Raw genomic sequence first — 20,817 nt, forward strand, 5'->3', positions numbered from 1 at the left:
TGAAAGGGCCAGGATCATATTGAAGTCAAAGTTGAGCAAAGTTTGTTTGTTTTTTTTTTTTTTTTTCACCCTATTCATCCTACTATTTATAGTTTGAAATATCTCTAGAATCATATTAAATACCCCAGTTATTGCATCCATTCATGTTTTGAATGGAACCTAGGTTCAAATCGTGCGTACACTCCATCTGTAAACACTCATTCAATATAAATGCATCATAGTGACCATGGTGACAGTTTCTCCAAAATACATCCCCAAATTTTATTTTTCACATTCAGCATTTTCTCCAGGGTGAATTGATTAAGACATTGTGCTAGCCTGAATCTTTTGATAACGGATGTGCATCTGATGTTCATTTCCAGCTGACTTTGTACAAGCTGCTGAACAATTGGGGCGTTGAAGGGTTCCTAAAACACGCCTCACAGGTCTGCGCTTTCTACCAACAGAGAAGAGATGTCCTGCTAGCGGCTATGGACAAACACTTGACCGGTCAGTTTTGGTAGTTACCTATCAAGCCTGTTTGTGATAAAAGTAGTTTGGGAGTTTCAAGTTTATTTCACATGTATTTTAGAAATTTTCTGTACTGTACTATGTTATTGCGAGTCGCAAAACTTGACAGTAAAATCAGATAGAGAATGACACAGGAGTTGCAATTCTTTTGTCTCTTCATCTTCTTCTTCTTCTTCTTCTTCTTCTTCCTCCTCTTCTTCTTCTTCTTCCTCTTGTTCTTCTTGTTCTTCTTCTTGTTCTTCTTGTTCTTCTTCTTCTTCTTCTCGGGTTACTACACTCAACCCATCCAGTACTCCACAGAATTCTGGCATTCACATCATTTTGGTTTAATACTCATTGTGCTCAGGCAGGTGGGGGCATTCCAGGGCCCCATTTCATTAAAAAGTTGCTGTGATAGCAACTCTTGCTGGAATGGCAATTGTCATACAATGGTAATGACAAGATCTAGCTTCCTGATTGGCTGTTGCCACGGAAATTTGGTATGCCAGCAAGATTTGCTATCCTAACATCTTTTACGAAACGGGGCCCAGAAGGTATCTCATCATCTGTTCCTCCCCATCATCAAAGGGACACATTGCTTTCCTTACTTTGGTTCAGAGGAAAAACTTTCCCCAAACAGTGATATTGATGAGTGAACAGTTTTAAAAATGATACAGGCATAAAGCAGTGAGCTTTTCAATGATTTTAACCTGTTGAGGATAGACTAATTTTGCTACAAGACAAATTTCCCATAGACACCTGCCTGAGTATACTCGGGACTTGTCCTCAACAGGTTCATTCTCAAAGTAAGCATGTTTGATAATTCTGACTGAGGGAATGCAACAATTCTACTTGTGTCCCTGAACTTTAGCATTTAATCAGTACCATGTCTTTTGTCAATAATGGTTACTGCTTCTTTTTACTTACTCTTGAATTTTAAGTGCAAACAGAGATCCACTAATGATATATAAATTTATTCATTGGCTTCTACTGAGATATCTTATATCAAAGTAATATGTAATGAGATCTAAAGTCCTTGCCATTTGGAAAGCTTAAAGTCTGGAGAGTAGCAAATGTTGATACTCTGAGTACACATTTTGGTCTCTTTCATAAAATCTCCGTTGGTACCCATGTATGAACACCTGATCTTATCAACTTGCCTGCTTCAGGTCACGTGTCATTACACACCAGGGGCCCGTTGCATAAAAGTTACAATTATGGTAACTTTGCCATCCAATGGTAACTTCCATGAAATTCTTGATATTGATTGGCTGTTGAGTATTGTTGCCATGGTAGTTACCATTGGATGGCAAAGTTACCATAATTGTAACTTTTATGCAACGGGCCCCAGGAATTCCATTCCACAACAGTTTGCTCTTATTGTAGAAACACTTTGACGAATTGGAAGTGTGTTGCTTGTCATCAAGAATTCTTTACAAATGCCTTTCTTCATTGTGAGATTTCATTCCACAATAGTGTGCTCTTTTATTGTAAAAACACTTCAAAATTTGAAAGTGTGTTGTTTGTCTTCAAGAAGTCTCTCCAAATGCAGTTTTACCATGAAGGTAGCAGGCATGTCAAGTCAAGCATAAGATGAAATGAAAGGTGCATATGCACACACAAATCTCATCATTCAATGCATACATGCTCAAAGCAGTGAAAAGTTGGACTGATTCACTGCAGGCCTTTACCCATTCTTCAGGGCTTTTGTCTGTATTTTTGATATAAAAATGTGTCCACGCATTTATTTATTTATCTATTTATTTATTAGGTGATCCGAGTATCCTCTCGGATCACCTTCTGTATCTGTACGGATTCTTTGTTGGTTCTTCTTCTTCTTCTTCTTTATTTCTGGACAAAATTTGTGTAGAGGTTAGCTCAGAAAGTCCTCTTCCTATCAATTTCAAAATTATACCATATATGTATCATGTCCCAAAGACGACAGATCAAATGTATAATAGTGATCAGTCGACCGTGACGTCACTGTGACGTCATTATATGAAAACACATTCTCAATCATATCTCACTAATGGAATAGAATTTTTCAATGAAATTTACGTCACATATATTTCAAGTTATGCGCATTCTACTCATATTCTCAAAATTCATATTTTATCTTAAAACGTGCGCGTACGCGCGCGTTGAAATATTTGTATGCTCAAATCGAGCTCAAATTTTTTTTGCACACGTTTCAGACCATTTATCTGAGCATTTTTTTAAAAATTGAAAAAATTGGACGGACGCGTACACGCGCGCACATATGGGCACGCACAGCTCATATGCTATAGAAATTTCCCGTTTTTTTACACTTATCGGATGCCTGAAATGTCAAGGAATATTTCAACCAAGTTTCAAGTCAATCCGACTCAATATGACGTCATACGGGCCCGTCAAAGTTGAAATTCCGCGCGCGCGTCAATGGCGATATACAGTACAACAATGCCAAAAAACCGCCAATTTTAAATCCGATTTTACTCGTCAGGATGGACGGTGACCCCCCGTTTTCTTTACATATTATGAAAGCTGATGAGTTGTATATGTCATTTCATGGGTTGGCGATGCTGGAAAAATGATTAAAAGATATCAAATTTCTTAATAAAGTAAAGAAAGTAAATTTTCAAAATGACGTCATCAAATTTCAAGTTCACTCGAGCGTATCTCACTTATCCTTTGCCGATTTTGACCCAAATTTCAGTATGTTGTAGCTTATTTCATTTTCTTTGATATTTATTACAACAAAATTTTGATTGGATGACGTCATCACCTCGTAAAAATGGATTGAAAGATTCCTTGTAAAATTTGACCAGTTTACGTGTTATCTCTATGGGAGAGCAGTTTTTCTGGAAGTGAAAATTGACATGACTCTCTTTTTCGAGTACTAGCTCACTTATGCTTCAGTGAATTTTTCCCAGATTTTTATATGTTGTAGCTGAGACTTTGGGCTATCGTAAGTGTGCCCTCCGTTTTTTCATACGATGTCGGCATCACGTCGAAAAACTTGGTTGAAATTGGTACTTGGCTTCGATGCAGCGTCATTTTGCTTAAAACACATGGCCTACGGAGCATGAAATAGGTCAGTGCATAGCGCATCCGACTCGTAATCCTAAGGTCCCTGGTTCGAGGCTCACCCCTGCCAATGTTTTTTTTTTTGATTTTTGTAAACACTTTTTTTCTTCTTTTTCTTTAGTTAGTCTTAATCTCCCTTCCTAACTTTATATTTTTCTGGGTTTTTTATGCTTCTCCTTCAAATTTCTATAAAATAACTTAAGTTTTTCTTTATTTTTCTTTCTTTCTTCTACTTTCTGTGCAATAGATCAACAACAACAATGGCTATCAACCCCATATTTTGAACATGTTTAGTTCATGTCACGTACATTATTTCATAAAATAACAACTACTTGATCGGACACCATCTTGGGTATGTAAATTAGGGTCAAAGGTCATAAATGTTTCATCCTGTATCGTGCTGAATACATGTCCTATCTTTCCCATCTTTTGCACACGCAAAAACCATGTTACAAGAATCATTTCACAAAATAACCACTTTTTGCTCAGATGCCATCTTTTCTGTGCAAAGTGGGGTCAAAGGTCATATGTACTTCTTTCTCTTTCTTCGTTATGACGTGTTATCTCTATGGGAGGGAATTTTTCTAGATGTGAAAATTGACATGATTGTCTTTATCGAGCACTAGCTCACTTACCCTTCGGTGAATTTTTACGAGATTTATTATGTTATAGCTGAGACTTTGCGCTATCGGGTGTGTGCCTTTAGTTTTTTCATACGATGTCGGGATCACGGTAAAATACTTGGTTGAAATTAAAGCTTATCTTCGATGTATTGAGATATTTCTTTCTTTCTGCAACTTTCTTTGCAATAACTCAAGAAAAACAGGACCTATCAGCACCATATTTTGCACATGTTTAGTTCATGTCACGTACATTATTTCATAAAATAACAACTACTTGATCGAACACCGTCTTGGGTATGTAAATTAGGGTCAAAGGTCATAAATGTCTTATCCTGTATCTTGGTGAATACATGTCCTATCTTTCCCATATTTTGCACATGCCAAGACCATGTTACAAGAATCATTTCACAAAATAACCACTTTTTGCTCAGACGCCATGTTGGGTGTGCAAAGTGGGGTCAAAGGTCAAATATACTTCGTTTTGTATCTTCGTTAGTGTATACGGAATTCGGTACCAAAGATGGCAGGTCTGACTTACTTTTCTAAATGAGATTCTGAACATCACACGGCTGCAATGTCCCCTAAACACAGATGAAACCTGTATGGTCATGCCTATTGGGATCAGGACTCAAATCATTGATTTTCGAAAAGATCGGATCACCTAATTTGTCAGTCTTGACAAATTCCAAGTCTAGTGTATTTATTCATTCATTCATTCATTCATTCATTCATTCATTCATTCATTCATTCATTCATTCATTCATTCACTCATTCACTCATTCACTCATTCACTCATTCACTCATTCATTCATTCATTTATTTATTTATTCATTTATTTGTCTACTAAGGCGGATGGTGAGAACAAAGGACTGACCTTACAAGTTTCCAGCTCCTTATAGAAGTTTTCAATCATTTGCATGTATTCATGAAGCCACCTAGTGAATTATAGTATATTGTTCCTTGTTACCTTTGAGGTAGCCTGTGTAAGTTACAGTATTATGACATTTACACAAACTAGTGCAGAAGAAGAAAAAATCAGCTACCAAAGCAGACATGGAATCAATACATTTAAGCATTTTGACTATTTTTATATAATATTTGCAAAATTGGATTATGTTGGTTGAAAATGAGTAACAAGCAGTATATTGTCAAAACTGTACTTAAATGAACTACTTTAGTATAGAGTGAAATGTTGATAGCCACTAGTTTGAAATATAGAGAGAGAGGGAGAGATTACAGCTGTGAGATAATTTTTGGAACAGTGTGTGACGAGCATTTGAACAGCTGAAGTAAAGAACAAATAATCAGCGGCCCAGGCAGGCAGAGATAAACTAAAAGCATGTTTGTTCGGTTAATGATTATGCAAGGTCATGAGTAAACACAAACATTGTCTATTTCTCAAAGTGCAGTCTTAACCGGTTCCATACTGAATTCTGAATTTCCCAAAGACTTAATGCACAGGCCACCAGGTTCCAGTAAGGAATGGGTTACGAGAGAAGCTCTGATTAAATCAGATTATCACACTCAGTAGTCTGTCTTTAGGCAAGTGTGCTACTGCTAATTACATTTCATCAGTTGTGTGTCCTACAGGGATAGCTAGCAGAGGCAGCCTTCCAAAGTTCTGTTAGTTAAACAAGATTATTGGGTTTACAGCTGAATGGTAGACACAGTACTGTTCAGTAAAACATGATACATTCGCGACATGAAATTTTCGCGAATTGCCACTGGCATACAGTTTCGTGTGCATTTTAATTTTGCGAATCTTTTCAAAAATTTCAAAACCGATTTTCATCTAATAAACTTTTGATACCCCTTAGAACTGCATGCTCTTTGACATCTCATAGAGTGGTTTCTGAATATCTCGCAAAACGTTAAAAGCTAAATCCTCACCTCGACCAGAACTGTACACACCCTTTAACAGGTTAAGTGTATGCATCAAAGTGTCACCTGCATTATCAATACTAATTCAGTCAGAATTCCCGTGAATTACACACTTGTATGGATTGTGAAAAGTTTATACATTTGGCTATTAAATATGGCAGCCAGTAAAGTTTGTGCATCTGTTGTAGGCCTATCATTCAGAAATGGCGCACATAAAAGGACAATTTGTAAGTTAAAAGTGCAGCCTGTATACTGTTAAACCAGAAGCATTTGCGAATTGGAGTAGGCAGCCTTTTTAGCAGCGTAAACCTCTCGTGAATTGCTGACGATGAAAAAACAAAACAAAACAAGAAAACAACATGTATGTGCAGACTAGTATGCACACTACTCCAGTATGTCCTTGTATGGTATACAGCACAGTACTGTCATTCAATGCATTGTACATTTGATTTGATTTGATTTATTCACAAAATGCATATACATACATTATTCACAAATATGCACATAGTTTGTACATGAAACATATTACACATTTTGTCTGGATCGTCATAAGCTATGAAAAGCTTGACTGGGACGCCCAGTATGGATAACGTACACATATTATGTACATAAACATCATTAAAAAAAAAATGTATTATGCGCGTTCAATTTGTTCATAGATAGGAAGATGAAAGAAAGAGAGAATAGGAAAGAAAAGTGAGAGGAAAAGATGAGGAGAGGGATACTCTACATCATGGTAGTGAAAAGTATACAAGATTGACAATTCTGGTAACAACTAACATAGAAAGACTCGCTGCTATTATGTACGTAGTGTACGTATGGCAAAATAAACCTGTGAACCTGGGGTAAGACAGCAGGCAAGAACCATGCAGTTAGTATTGTTTAAACATATTTGCAAAGAAGGGTATTCTTTACTAGTCTTTTAAAAGTATGCTTTGATTGGCACCGTCGTACTTCTTGAGAAAGAGAATTCCAGATGTCAGGACCGGCATGTCGTATGGATCGATGGGCAAGGGCAGTTTTTGGATTTTCTAGGTGCACGTTTGTCGAGGTTCTGGTTGAATAACTATGAATAGCCGAATTAAAACGAAACATGTTTAACAGGTTGGTGGGAAGTTCTTGCGAATGGAATCTATACATAAAGACAGCACTTTGGAGATAATGAATGTCGTAAATGGAAAGTGTCCGCAATTGAAAAAACAATGGGTTTGCATGAGACCTGTAATCCGAGTTCGTGCAAATACGAACAGCTTTTTTCTGAAGGAGAAACAGTGAGTTGAGTTTAGTCTTCTGACAAGCCCAAACGATATTGCAGTAAGAAATATAAGGCAGGATAATGGAATTATAAATGGTGAACAACGTAGAGCTTGATATGTATGGTCTGAGTTTGTACAATATTCCAACCCCGCGTGCTACAGAAGTCACAACATTGGCAATATGCAGATTCCAGTTCAACTTGTCATCTATAGTAATGCCTAAAAACTTCGTACTTTCTTTCTGTTCAATTTTCATGTCATCTATAACAATATCAACATGAATGCCACAGTTTAGAGATCGTTGACTTTTGAACTTTATATAATTTGTCTTTTCTACGTTTAATGATAACTTATTGCTTCTGAACCATTCGGAGACTTTGGGTAATTCTGTATTCATAGTGTCAATAAGACGCTCAAGATTATGATCAGAAAGAAATACATTGGTATCATCTGCAAATAGAATGAAATGAAGTAAAGAGGATGAATTACAGATATCATTGATGTATATAAGAAATAACAAAGGCCCCAGGATTGAACCTTGGGGAACCCCACATTTTACTGGTAATACATCGGAGTGAAAGTTATTATAGATGGTATATTGTTTTCGGTCACAAAGATAGTTCTTGAACCACATCAGAGGAGTTCCTCGTATACCATAAACATTCATCTTTTCTAACAATATACTATGATCAATGGTATCAAAAGCTTTACTAAGGTCCATAAATACTCCAAGTACATGTTCTTTCTTAGACAATGAAATGGAAATCTTATCACAGAGTTCAATAAGAGCTATGTCTGTTGAGTTGTGTTTCCTAAAACCATATTGACAAGACGTGAGTAAGTTATTTTGTATCAGAAAACCGTAGAGTCTGTTATAAACAATTCTTTCAAGAACCTTTGACAAGCTAGAGAGAATAGATATAGGACGGTAATTGCTTATAAAGGAAGCATCTTCTTTCTTGTGAATGGGTATAACTTTGGCAAGTTTCATTTTACTTGGGATAACACCAGTACTTAATGATAAGTTGACAATATGAGTAAGTGGAGTAACAACATTCAAAACTACTTTCTTTAAAAGATTATTACTTATATCATCATGACTCACTGAATCACTACATTTGAGCGAATTAACAACTTGAATGATTTCATTATGTGTTGCTGGAACAAAAAATATAGAAAACTCACATGGGGTTTCCAAATAATACCTAAAATCTACCTTTGTGCTTGGCACCTTTGAAGCTTGATTAGGTCCAATGTTTACAAAATATGAATTAAAAACATTTGCTATATCTATTGATTTATGGTATGCATGATCTCCATGTCTGAAACTATTTTGGGTTGTTGATTCTTTTGAACGACCAAGTACATCATTTATAATTTTCCATGTACCTGAAATGTTACCATTTACCTTCTCAAATTTAGAAGCGAAATATGATTTCTTAGACAAACGAATAACAGATGTTAATTTATTCCGATAAGCCTTATATCTGTTTATATTACTCACCGTGGGATTTCTAATACTCATTTTATAATACATATTCCTCTTTCTTATTGACTTCAATATTCCTTTAGTTATCCAAGGCTTAATTCTACGTTTACGTTTACATTGCCTTTTAACTATGGGTATATTTTTGTCTAAATGATACTGAAAACATGTCATAAAAACATTAAAAGCTTCATCAACATTTTCTTCCATCAATACACTGTCCCAACGTTCATAGCTGAGATCAATATTCAAATCTGCTATTTTCTCAGAGGTAAATTTACGAGTCAATTGGGTTTCTGTAGTGTTGGCTTTGCTTTGCTGCTTCATCTCTGAAAAGACTGTAAATATAGGAAGGTGGTCTGATATATCAGAGTAGAGAATACCTGACGAGGAGGAAGTGCAGCGCACGTTGGTAAATATATTATCAAGAAGAGTAGATGTTTGTTGTGTAATTCTAGTCGGATTATCTATAAGTGGTTCAAAAGAATTGGAATATAAATTGTTAACTAATTGAATAGATACTCGATCATTTGATAATAAATCAATATTAAAATCACCAACAACGTGAACATTTTTATTCTCTCTACAAACACATGATAATATCGAGTCAAAATCTTGCAGAAAGTTATCATTATTACTTATAGGAGGTTTATAAACTACTCCAATAATACAATTTCTACTGCTTACACATTCAACCTCAATAAATAAAGACTCTGCATTACCCTGGGAAAAATAAATATCAGATCTTAGCTTAAATGACAGGGAATTGTGAACATATAATAAAACACCACCTCCTTTACCATGCTTTCTATCGTTACGGAGAAGTTTATAATCACTGATATCAAATAATGGAGGTGAGTGTTTATGAAGCCACGTTTCAGTAATGGCAATAATTGAAAAAGAGTGTGATAAGGTGGTAAGTAACATATTCAACATTTCAAAGTTTTTTGAAAGACTACGTATGTTCAAATGTAATATACTGAAATTACAATTATTTCTGAAACACTCAGAAAATTCATTAGGTAAATAGTATTTACAGGTGTTTGCATGGTTAGCACCTTCGTTTAGATTGTCATCCATAGCCATTTGTGTTCATATACAAGGTAGGCAAGTACATATAAGCAGCGAGTCTATGGAGTACGAAAGGGTGAATTGTGTCATGATACATTGTTTTAGGTAAGTGATGTAGAGTAAATAAGATAGAAAAAAACCCGTACAAATTACTGGTAACTTAGAACCGACTACGAACTAAATAAAGTAGTCAGTTGTATGACAGAGGTTGATTACAAGGCAAGATAAACATCGACTCTCCGTGGATTGATTAGAACAGAGACAAATGAATTCCACTGGATTTCATAATAGTGGTATACACAGTTATGTACTACAAGCAGGCGAGAGGATTTGATGATAGTGATGCAAGAGGAGAATGAGGAGAGAGAGGGAGGGAGAGAGAGAGAAAGGAGCAAGGCATTTATAGGCAGTTTCAAATAATTGACATAAATCGCAGAACTTTCATGATAATCGGTCATCGTTATCTACTTGTACATACATTTCAATGCTCTTTAGTTTGATGACTGGAAGGCGTAGGGGACTCCAGTACGGCTTCGCCATTTACCTGCGAAGAAGCGGAGCTTAACGTTGTTCCTGTACAGATCCTGCACAGCTTTGGACCACTTCCTCTTCTCGATGAGATCGTCCAGTGTCAGATCGTCCGTCATGTAGTACGGCTCGTCTGCTAACTTTTCACGCTGGTTCTTCATCAGGTGGGTCTTGTGACGGTACGAGAGGGTCTTGAATAAGATGTGCCTGGGTTTACCTTGTGCCGACTTTCCGTCGCGATGAGCTCTTTCAACTTTGACGTCGCATGCGAATTTCTCCTTGAGAATGCCTTCCACGAGGGTGATGCAGTCTTCATCGCTGGATTCTGGTATTCCCACGATCCGGATGTTGTTGCGGCGAGAGAATCTCTCACTTTTGTTGATGGCCGAGTTGTGCTTGGCGACTTCATACCGGAGATCTTTCACTTCCTTCTCAAGCTCTCCTACTCGCTTCTCCAGGTGTGAATTTTTCTCCTCCATCTCTGTAACTCTCCTGCTTTCAAACTCAATCGCTGACCCGAGCTTTGATTCCACCAGCTGTATGCTTTCAATAAGAGATTCCACGGCTTTTCTGATCATTGACTCAAAGTTCTTTGTCGCTTCCTGAAAGTAGCGAGCAATCCCTTCATGTGTGACCTCAATCTCTTTGTACTCTGTGCTGGCTGGAATGTCAGGGATGGGTATTGGCGTTGGTGTTGGATGGTCTTCGGGCGAACACCTCCCCCGGTAGGGCTGGCGGGTCGAGCTCCGTCTGTCCCGTTGGTTCTACCTGGTGTTGTTGTCTTGGGAGGCGACGAGGCTGTTTTGGGCCTCAAAGTACACTTAGCTTCCTGCTTTACCTTTCTTGGTAAGCTGTCTCTTTGATAGTTGTTCATAATGATGTCAAAGGTGCCCGAAGTATGTATCCAAAGGTATCCAAATGGTAATAATATCAAGTAAGCTTCGGAGAGTCGTGTTACTCGTGTTACTCAGTAGTAGCCAAAATCTTTTGCAGGCAATTTACTCTCGTGAATCTTGGCTCCTCACAAAATTTTCAGAGTTTCATGCGCACAAAAATTTCTGGTTTTACTTATGTAGTGGGTGGCACACAGTGCTGATTAAATGGTTCCATGACATTTTGATCATGTGACAACAACAATAACAATAATAATAATAATAATAATAATAATAATAATAATAATAATGATAATAATAATAATAATAATAATAATAATAATAATAATAATAATAATAATAATGATAATAATAATAATAATAATAATAATAATAATAATAATAATGATAATAATATATCAATTTATAAAGCGCAAAGCCTATAGATATATATTCTTCTGTGCTGCAAAAGTTTCTGATGTGCTTGATGATAATAGACAGTTAAATGAAAAGATGTGTTTTGAGTCATGATTTAAAGACTGCCACAGTTGGGGATTTCATGACTTCTAATGGTAGGTCATTCCAGAGTTTGGGAGCTGCACAGGCAATTTCTCGGTCTCCCAATGCTACTTTTGTTTTGCATGTTGGAATTTGTAAGAGAAGAGTGTCCTTTAAACTGCGCAAATTATGAGTGTGTTCGTGAGATTTAAACACTAATAATTCAGAAATGTAACTTGGGGCTAGACTAATGAGTGCATTATATCCAATCAACATAAACTTAAACAATATTTGTTTACAAATCGGAAGCTAGTGTAGGCCTGTCAGAAGAGGAGTATTCCTTGAGAACCTGGGTTTGTTACAGATAAGCCTTGCGCAGGAGTTTTGGACTTGCTGCAGGCGCCCAGCTTGAGAACCAGATTGCTCCCATGAAATATCTGCACTCTAAGCCAAACATAAATTCTACCCTCAAACATAACCCTAACTTTAGTTCTAATCCTCACATCGAACTAAACCTAAAACCCTATCACAACCCTAACCCAAACCCTAACTCGAAAGTCCTTGGAGAAAATAAGACTAGAGCAAATGTTGCAGGAGCAAATGTCATGTAGCTGATTAGTTATACCAAGCAGCTTTGCAGACATCAGCTTGTGGATATAGTTCTGACTAGTATACAATCCTATTTTTATCAGGTCTGGCTAAGTGGCATGTCCCTACAGGTGGTATGTTTGTCTGGATGGATCTGATCGGAGTGGAGGACTCTTATGAACTCATCTCAGAGAAGGCCATGGCGAAGGAGGTTCTCTTCGTTCCAGGGATTGCCTTCTACCCAGACAAGACCAAACCATCCTCAGCCATCAGGGCCTGCTTCTCACAGTGTTCTGACGAGGATATGGAAGAGGTAATTTTTAGGGCCATCCTGGTTTATTATCTTTCTTGATGAAGCACTGTTTGTGACCCTGCATAAAAAAAAAGAAGCCCTTAACAAAACAAAACAAAACCCAAAACAACAAAACGTTGCATGATATGGATTGACAGTTCAGGGCCTATTCTCAAAGAACAAACTCTAAGCTTTGAAAGAACATAGAACTCCATACAAATGGACTTTCTTAAATATCTAAATAATTGGATAGTATAAGCATACGTGAAAAAAAAGAAGATATTATACACATCAGACCTGAGCATCAAAAAAATGGGATAGGTGAGAGTATTGCACAATAGGTAAGGAGATGTATACAGTATGTACGTGTATAGGGAATAAACAAACATGGCAAGATGGAGACGAGCGGGCAAGGAAGTAAATATGTGGAAGTGGGTAAATAATTTCAATGCCCAAAAGCATGAGAACTAAAAGTAAAGAATGTGATATCAACACAACATGAAGCGGAAATACATATAAGTTATCGTACCAAATCCGTAAATCATAAAAAAAAAAAAAAAGGATAGAAAAGGGAGATGAATTCAAATAGTGGAAAAAAGGAAATGGAATTTTGATATAAAATTGAGGGGGGAACCTAAAAATTATTACTGGTTGACATATACAAATTTCAATACCATTCAAAACGTCAACCTCTCAAGGTCATCCACGGACGGTGCCACCAGCCCCAACACACACACACACAAAAATACATGTAAAATACATTAAAATCATAATTTCCCTCTGCAATTTCATATCATTCCACATATCACTGTCATATTTTGCTATTCGTATATCAAGACAAAACAACTCAAACTCCAAATGATCTCTTCCTCGGATTTTCCCTATGGGGGCGCTATTCATTCCAACTCACACAAAAATAAAAAATAAAAAATTGCATTAGAGCCTTGATATTTGACAAAAAATACCACAGGCAAAACTCCCATAATAATTCAAATTAATACATTAAAACAAAGTAATTTCTTTAAAATCATTTCTTCATATAATTACCTATTATTCAATACCTGTGGGGTTGTTTTTTTTGAAAAAAAAAAAGAAGAAGGAATGAAAAAAAAAAAAATCCGAGTCATTTACAAACAAAACTACTTCATACTGTCCAACAGCAAAATTATTACATCCAAAAAGCCCAGTTTCATCTAAAACCATTATACGTGAACTGAAGCCCAGGGAAAAAAAGAAAAGAAGAAAAGAAAAGGGAAAAAAAAAACATCTCGGTCATTCCATTAAGAAAAAAAAAAGAGAAAAAAGGCATCTCGGTCATTCCATAAGTCAAAAATGAATAAGGGCCAAGCGTTAGTATCCATTATCTTTTACTTTCCATACGTAACATCATTATAATTATGATTGTTGCTGTTAGTAATATAATATGGACCAGCCTTGAGGAGGATACAGCATTCATTGCCTGAAGTAGAATTGTATTGTCGAAGATGAGGGAAATGAGATGATTGTCGAAGATGAGGGAAATGTGATTGTAGTGAGGGCGATTATGTCCATCTCTCGAAAGGAGCCAGTCCATATTATCATTATTATTACTCACATCAATCTTAAGCTGTATTAGAATATTAGAAATTTATAGTAAAATGGAAACTTTTCACAACTTTCAAATGTAATGTATTAATTTTCCACTCATCTGCAATCCTTTAGTATTTCTATGTGTTTACATATATGGAAGAGTGCCCTCTGTCACAAAACTCTCAGCAACCGCAAACTTTCATCACCAGGTGCTCAAGTGCCCGGATGTTACATTGTATATTCCCTTCTTTTCTAACACATAAATCCCGTAGGCTTTTGTGCAGGATTGGAAAATAAAAAAATATACTCCTCTTTTCCCTACTGGCACTTAAAAACGAGAGAAATGCAATTTTGTAAAACTGCAACTCAGATGTCTGATATGGGTAATAACATGGTCATCGTTATTGTTTTCACTGTGAATAAATTCAATCATGCCAATTGTAATTACAATTTCATATTCAGGTGTAGGTGTGTCATGATTCCTTGTGAAGATAACTGTCATTTTTTGTCACTCAACAAACATTCTTTAGAATCTTTTATTGCCACTCTTGAAAATATCATTTCTACATGTCATTTAACAAAATGTGATGAACCAGCTAAGGGGATCTTTGCTGATTTCTCCAAATGTTTTATTTTGAGCAGGGAATCCGAAGGCTGTCTGTCCTGTTGAAAGAAGAACTGGAAAACAACAACATGAAAAAGGAGTAAAGTTGGAATGACCAGGAGCTTTTGGTAACACCTTGTTCATGATACAATGCAGTCAAGCATTGAGGAAACAAGTTTAGATTTTCATGTTTTGGTTTTTAAAAACTCCTCTCTTTTTTTTCTGCCTTTAAAATCACTAATCATACTAGGTAGGTGTTTTAAGATCTCCTTGTGCACATCTTTATCATCTTGTTTGTTTGACGACTCATGAATACTCAGTAGACTTTTTAAAGCAGTTTAAATGACAAAGGGTTGTTGACTGTGAAGATAATAAAGAAAGCCTGATGAAGGTCAGAGTTCAGAGATGGGGCAGAATTCTGAAATAGCTTGTTTTACTCCGGACACTCAAGAAATTTTACAGTTTGATTACAAACCACCTGATAGTATCATATGTTGCTTTGATGGCAATCTTATCTACTTTTATCGTTTTATTTTTTCCTTTTTTATTTAGATTTCAGGGTTATATATGACGTTCATATAGTTTCATCACATAAGTACCGGTAGTTGTAGATGGATACTATGATAGCCGTGCAAGCCAAATATTGTGCAAGTATTGATGAATATTCAAAGTCAGAGGTGAAGAACGAAACCATAATTTTAACATTTGAAGCTACATAGAAATATCATAGCAAGTATCTGCCAAACTTTGTTATGTAGCTGTACAACAGCAGTAAATTATGACGATAAGTGGTCTAATGCACAATTTTGTTGTGAGGAAAATAACTAGATTTTCCATTCACTCAACAAATAGGGCATTTTGTGTTCATAGGAGCAAAATAGACCAAATGTACGTGAGTATGCTTGTATATTTTGTCCCTCTCTTTGAAAATCCCAAGGGAAGGAAGTATTTATATTGTCTCCTTGTTGTAAGGCTAGCACCTCTTTCATTTATATTTGCTACGGTGCTATACAACAGCAATTGTGCTATGAGTACCAGAGGTATACTGTATACACTGTTATTTCTGCGTAGAGATATGTTTGCGAATGAGGAGGTAAGGGACATTTTGGCAAGATGTTATTTACACAAATTGACACAGAGGCCTTATAAGTGCACTCTTACCTTTATAGCACATGGTGACTTTTTTTTTTTTTTTGTGTTGTTATATTTGTGATTCAAGTGTGATGCGTGAAATTCACGGAAATAACAGCTTATACAGTAGTTTGCTTCATCCTGTCCTTTAGTATTACCTGGACAGGTCAGTGACATATTGACCACTGAACTGCCAAAATCTCTAGAAGAGAGAGAGTGTGTTACCTGGACAGGTCAGTGACACTTTGACCATTGAACTGCCAAAATCTCTAGAAGAGAGAGAGTGTGTTGCCCGGACAGTTCAGTGATACTTTGACCATTGAACTGCCAAAATCTCTAGAAGAGAGAGAAAGTGATGTCAAGTAGATGAGACTTTATTCAAGAAGGTAGTATTAATAATCATGGGATCAAAAGAAAAAATTATGTTTTCCTTGTCTGTGTCAGTTTTGCCTTTATCATGGTATTTTCTTCCCTTGCCTTGGGCATTATCATCATTTGAAAACAAAATACATAATTACTTGGATAAAATCAAGAACAGTAAAGACCTTTGTGATTTATATACATAAATGTTTTCTTTCTTCCACTGTGTGTGATCAAAGCTTGTCTAGGCAAGATGTGCTTGAACGACTAATGCTGTTTTTAGAGAATAGATGATTTTGCCAGATGGTATTCAGTTTTGTTTCCATGAAGGTATTTGTACATACATGTATTATGTAGTCTCTGAATATATCCACTTGTATTCTTTGTATCATGGTGTGTGTTTCTGATGTGTGTGCACAACCCTGCGGGATTCTGTTCACATTTTTAAGGTTGTACTAAACCTCGAGTCAAATTTTTCATTCAAATCATCAGGAATCATGTTCCTTTGTCATCTCTTCATTCCGACTTAAAACATGTCAGCCCCTTCATTTTAAAAAGCTTTCATTTATGAAAATCATTACGACAAGATTCTCCAACATTTATGTGGATCACTTGCCAGTGATATTATTTTCTCTTCTTTGGCTTAATTAGCTCTTATCAGCTGAGGAATTGACTAGGTACATGTAGAGTCCATGCACTGTTTTCATTTACCAGTAGTTGCTGTGCTACAAATTAACCCTAACTAGGCCGGGCTATTCAGGTAGATGATAGAGCCGGGGGGGGGGCCTCCCAGGCCCCCCTCCGGATCTCGGCCGTCGACTGCGCAATCGCGACGAAAATTGGCACACGCATTGCCTATAATGTAATCTAAAGTACCATGAAGTTAATTTTTTCAAAAATTATCATTTACACTAAATTATGCTAATTTATGCATAATGATGCATGAAATCAGACAGTTTGGTATGAATCACTAAATAAAGCTCAGAACAGGCACATTTTTTGTGTAAATATTCTCTTTAGTGTCCTTAGGAAATTTAAGACAAAAAAATTGCGCAATCAGAAAAAATTTCCTAATTATTTTATTGTTTTTTGAATTTCTTATGTATTTCTTTGTTTTTTCGACTTTATGGTTTTCATTGTTTTTTCGACTTTATGGTTTTCATTGTTTTTTCGATGAAATTTGTCCGTTACATTGTTCTGAACAAGAAAATGCATTATTAATTGATTTTAATCAATAAAACCCCAAAATAATCATGCTTTTATGAAATTTGCCTGTAAACACAGTTTGCATTGAAATTGTACACAAATTCACGTTTTTGAGCAATTTTTGGTCTGACATGCACGTGCTTATTTATGCGCAACTTCGGAACCGCGCACCCGGGCATCGCAAATTTGGTGTCAAAAGATGCGGGAGACTCGAAAGAAAAAAGTCATGAAACGTCGCGGCGATAGCTTCTCGCGATAGCGATACATCGCGCGAAACGTCGAGGGGGGGGGGGGCCTCGGAGGCCCCCCCCCCGGCCTATTTAGGATTAAACCTTCAGAATGTTATGCTATGCATCATAGCTAGTTTTCAGTGTGATCAAGTAGAGCACAGAATGAAAAATGTTTTCATGTGAAATGTCATTCAGTTGACTGGCTGTTATTCGTAAACACAGTGACAATGTGCTAGCTGAAGTGGGTTGAAGAGGTTAACAGTGCATGAGCTCTGAAGTCAGTATAGAAAGATATCTTGATATAGGTTATGAGAGAAGTGAATACACATTTGTATGTTAGCAAATTGAATCACAATGTCACTCTGCTATAAAACTTGTATGAACATGTACATTAGCGATCAAAGCTTAGCTCAGTAGATTTCTGTGTTTGCTGTCCCCAGTCATCCCATTCAGATGCCTGGTTTTGTGTAGAACAAAAGAGTCTGTGAGCCCATCAGAGCACGTCCTATTCATACCTCACACCTGCTTGAAATTTTCATTGTTCAAAGGCACATGTAGTTAACCTTAGAAAGGGGATACATGTACCACTTGACTGCTTTTGCACAGGTGAATTACCAACCTGTCCATTGTCTGTCGACAGGCAAAAAGAATCTTGTTTGGGGGCAGTAAAGGCACTCAGAGAATTGCAGAAGGAACGGGTTAAACTTGCCAAACTTTTCATCAGTATTCAGCTCTCCATCCAAACTTGACCTAGTTGTGAAAGTTAATGAGCCCACTGGGGTGTGGCAATGTGCCTTTGATTGCTCCACAGGAAGTCCATAGTGACATCAGAGGGATTAGGGGATTAGGTAATCTGTATTCATTGACAATTTTTACCAGATAGTTTCCAAACATCTGTGCCACTATAGGCATACACAGCCCTTTATTGGGCATGCCAATCAGGGGACAATGCCCAGTAGGGAGTAAAAGTGTCTGTCTATATACTGTCCTTTATGTCTATAAAGCCACTGTTGACATGGCATTGTATGCAAAGAACAGACCTACATTGTAAAGTACAACTCTATTTCAATCTTTGTAAAGTGCATTTCATGAGAGTGATATGGCAGAATGTGCATTGAAATAAATAATGTAGGCTGAAGTTTATAACAGATATAGTGGAAAGTCAGAGGTTTTGTTGAATCTTGACATGACTGGTGAAAAAAAGTGTTATTTGAACAACTCTCCATACAGCCAGAGTACAATGAAATCATGTTGAAAATGTGGTAAGGTGTAGGATGCTGATAGTGTAACTTGTGTTTATGGAAGATTTTAGTCTTGCAGTCTTTGTGTACAGTATTAAAAAAAAAATGCAATCTAAAAACAACAATGGCACAATCATGTTTGAGAGTTTGATTCATTTCATTTTTAAAGCAAAATGACACGTGTGTTGTATGTAAAACCTTAGTTATGTCGGAAAATGTTCTTGCATGTACATGTATGTTGTTACAGTGCACTCCCCTTGTAGTGAACATGGTTATGGTTATAACAAAATTCTTGTTACAATGAAGTAAAAATTCAGGTCCCAAAATTATCATCTATGCATCTTTAACAAAATTTCAATACAGCAAAAGAAAACTGCTATTCCAAGGACTTCGTTATAACGGGAGTGCACTGTGACATACTGTCACACATCATTAGCCTGGTCAGTGACATACAAAAATGGCTAGCCAGAGTCTTCCCTTCTCCCTCAAGCATGAGAAGCAGTAATTTGTAGAAGTATTTCCCAAGTCTAAGTGGTGACATTATTCCCATTTTCAAGAAGAGCTGCTTAGTTTTGCAGATATGGAGGATTTTCTCCATCGCATCTACTTTGAATTCACCAAGAGCTGGAAAGCCATTGCTAATTCAGCTGTGCAGTTTCATTTTGGGAAGTCAAAAACTGAGAGGAACAGTTTATGACAGAGCAATGTTTGCTGCCGAAGCCATTTCATGTAGGTTCATGTTTATCTAGAAATTGTTTTTGTGCTCGTATTATAATCACATTTTTTATATTTTTCTTTATTCTTCTTAGACATGGTCATTTAGGGTACATCAACCACGGTTTGTTGTACAATCATCTGCAAAGAGGATATCATCATGTAGGCTTTTACTTAACATCAATGTCTTTCACTCACAAGCAGGACAGATGCCCTCAGCTTATGGGTACCTCTCATCTTGAAATTTACATTTTACTGTCCTGAAATTTTAAGTTCTCCATTGCATGTTTCTAAAATGTAAATACATCTTTGGACTTCTTTAGAATTAGACTGCTGAAAAGTGTAGACTGGATTGTGTAGTAATATAATATTCCAAAAGTTGTCACATCTTTAGTGTTCAATTCTGTTAACTCCATTTTTGTTTGTGCTTCTTTTGACCCTTTTGCCAGAGCTGAAAAAGGAAATCACCACTTATTGTCTCATGGAGATTGAAGATGTACTCTTAGAGTAATGTGTTTGCAAAAAGAAGAAGTCATATTTACAGTCAATGTTGCCTAAGTTGAATTCATAGTGAACAGAGTAAATCCTTCAACTAACATAAATTTTGACTAATACTATATAATTAACACATATGTAAATCCATCCATTGGAAAACTTTTCTCTGACTTTCAACTTTCAGGTTGACTATGTATGTCATACTCATGCTTACTTTTAACATGTGCTGCAAATGTTCTACAAGCGTGTATAGATATCTATTCACTTGTTTCATTATCCATCCTGACTTCTTTGTTTTTGTTTTAGCATTTTGCGAAAATGCTTGTAGTCTCAGTGAGTTACTGATACAATGTACTTGTCTATCAAAGAATTTGAGTGAACAGTGATTCATTGATAGAAAAGTTGTGATACAAAAGAGAGTACCGGGTATCCAATAAAGACTTTATTTTCATTGGTATTTGGAATATTTGTTGATTTGTGTGTATGGTTATTGCAGTTAAATGGTCCAAACAGTTTTGCAAATACAATACAAATACACACAATCACAGACAGACAGACAGACAGACACACACATGCACCCATACAAACACACTCAAATATGCACCTGTCCACTTTGT

At 36.4% G+C, this 20,817-nt stretch overlaps 1 protein-coding gene across 1 annotated transcript in view; it reads left to right on the forward strand.

Moving 5' to 3' along the window:
• The window catches only part of LOC140235495 (kynurenine/alpha-aminoadipate aminotransferase, mitochondrial-like), a 57,563-nt gene extending 42,263 nt beyond the window's left edge, over positions 1 to 15,300 (forward strand). The window contains exons 10-12 of the mRNA XM_072315521.1: positions 363 to 489; positions 12,463 to 12,671; positions 14,862 to 15,300. Of these exons, the coding sequence (XP_072171622.1) occupies positions 363 to 489; positions 12,463 to 12,671; positions 14,862 to 14,927 (402 nt within the window). The 3' untranslated portion in view covers positions 14,928 to 15,300. The remainder of the gene's footprint in view (positions 1 to 362; positions 490 to 12,462; positions 12,672 to 14,861) is intronic.
• Positions 15,301 to 20,817: the final 5,517 nt, after the last annotated feature.

This window comes from Diadema setosum, chromosome 11, assembly GCF_964275005.1.
Source record: "Diadema setosum chromosome 11, eeDiaSeto1, whole genome shotgun sequence".
In the NCBI taxonomy this organism is placed as follows: Eukaryota; Metazoa; Echinodermata; class Echinoidea; order Diadematoida; family Diadematidae; genus Diadema; species Diadema setosum.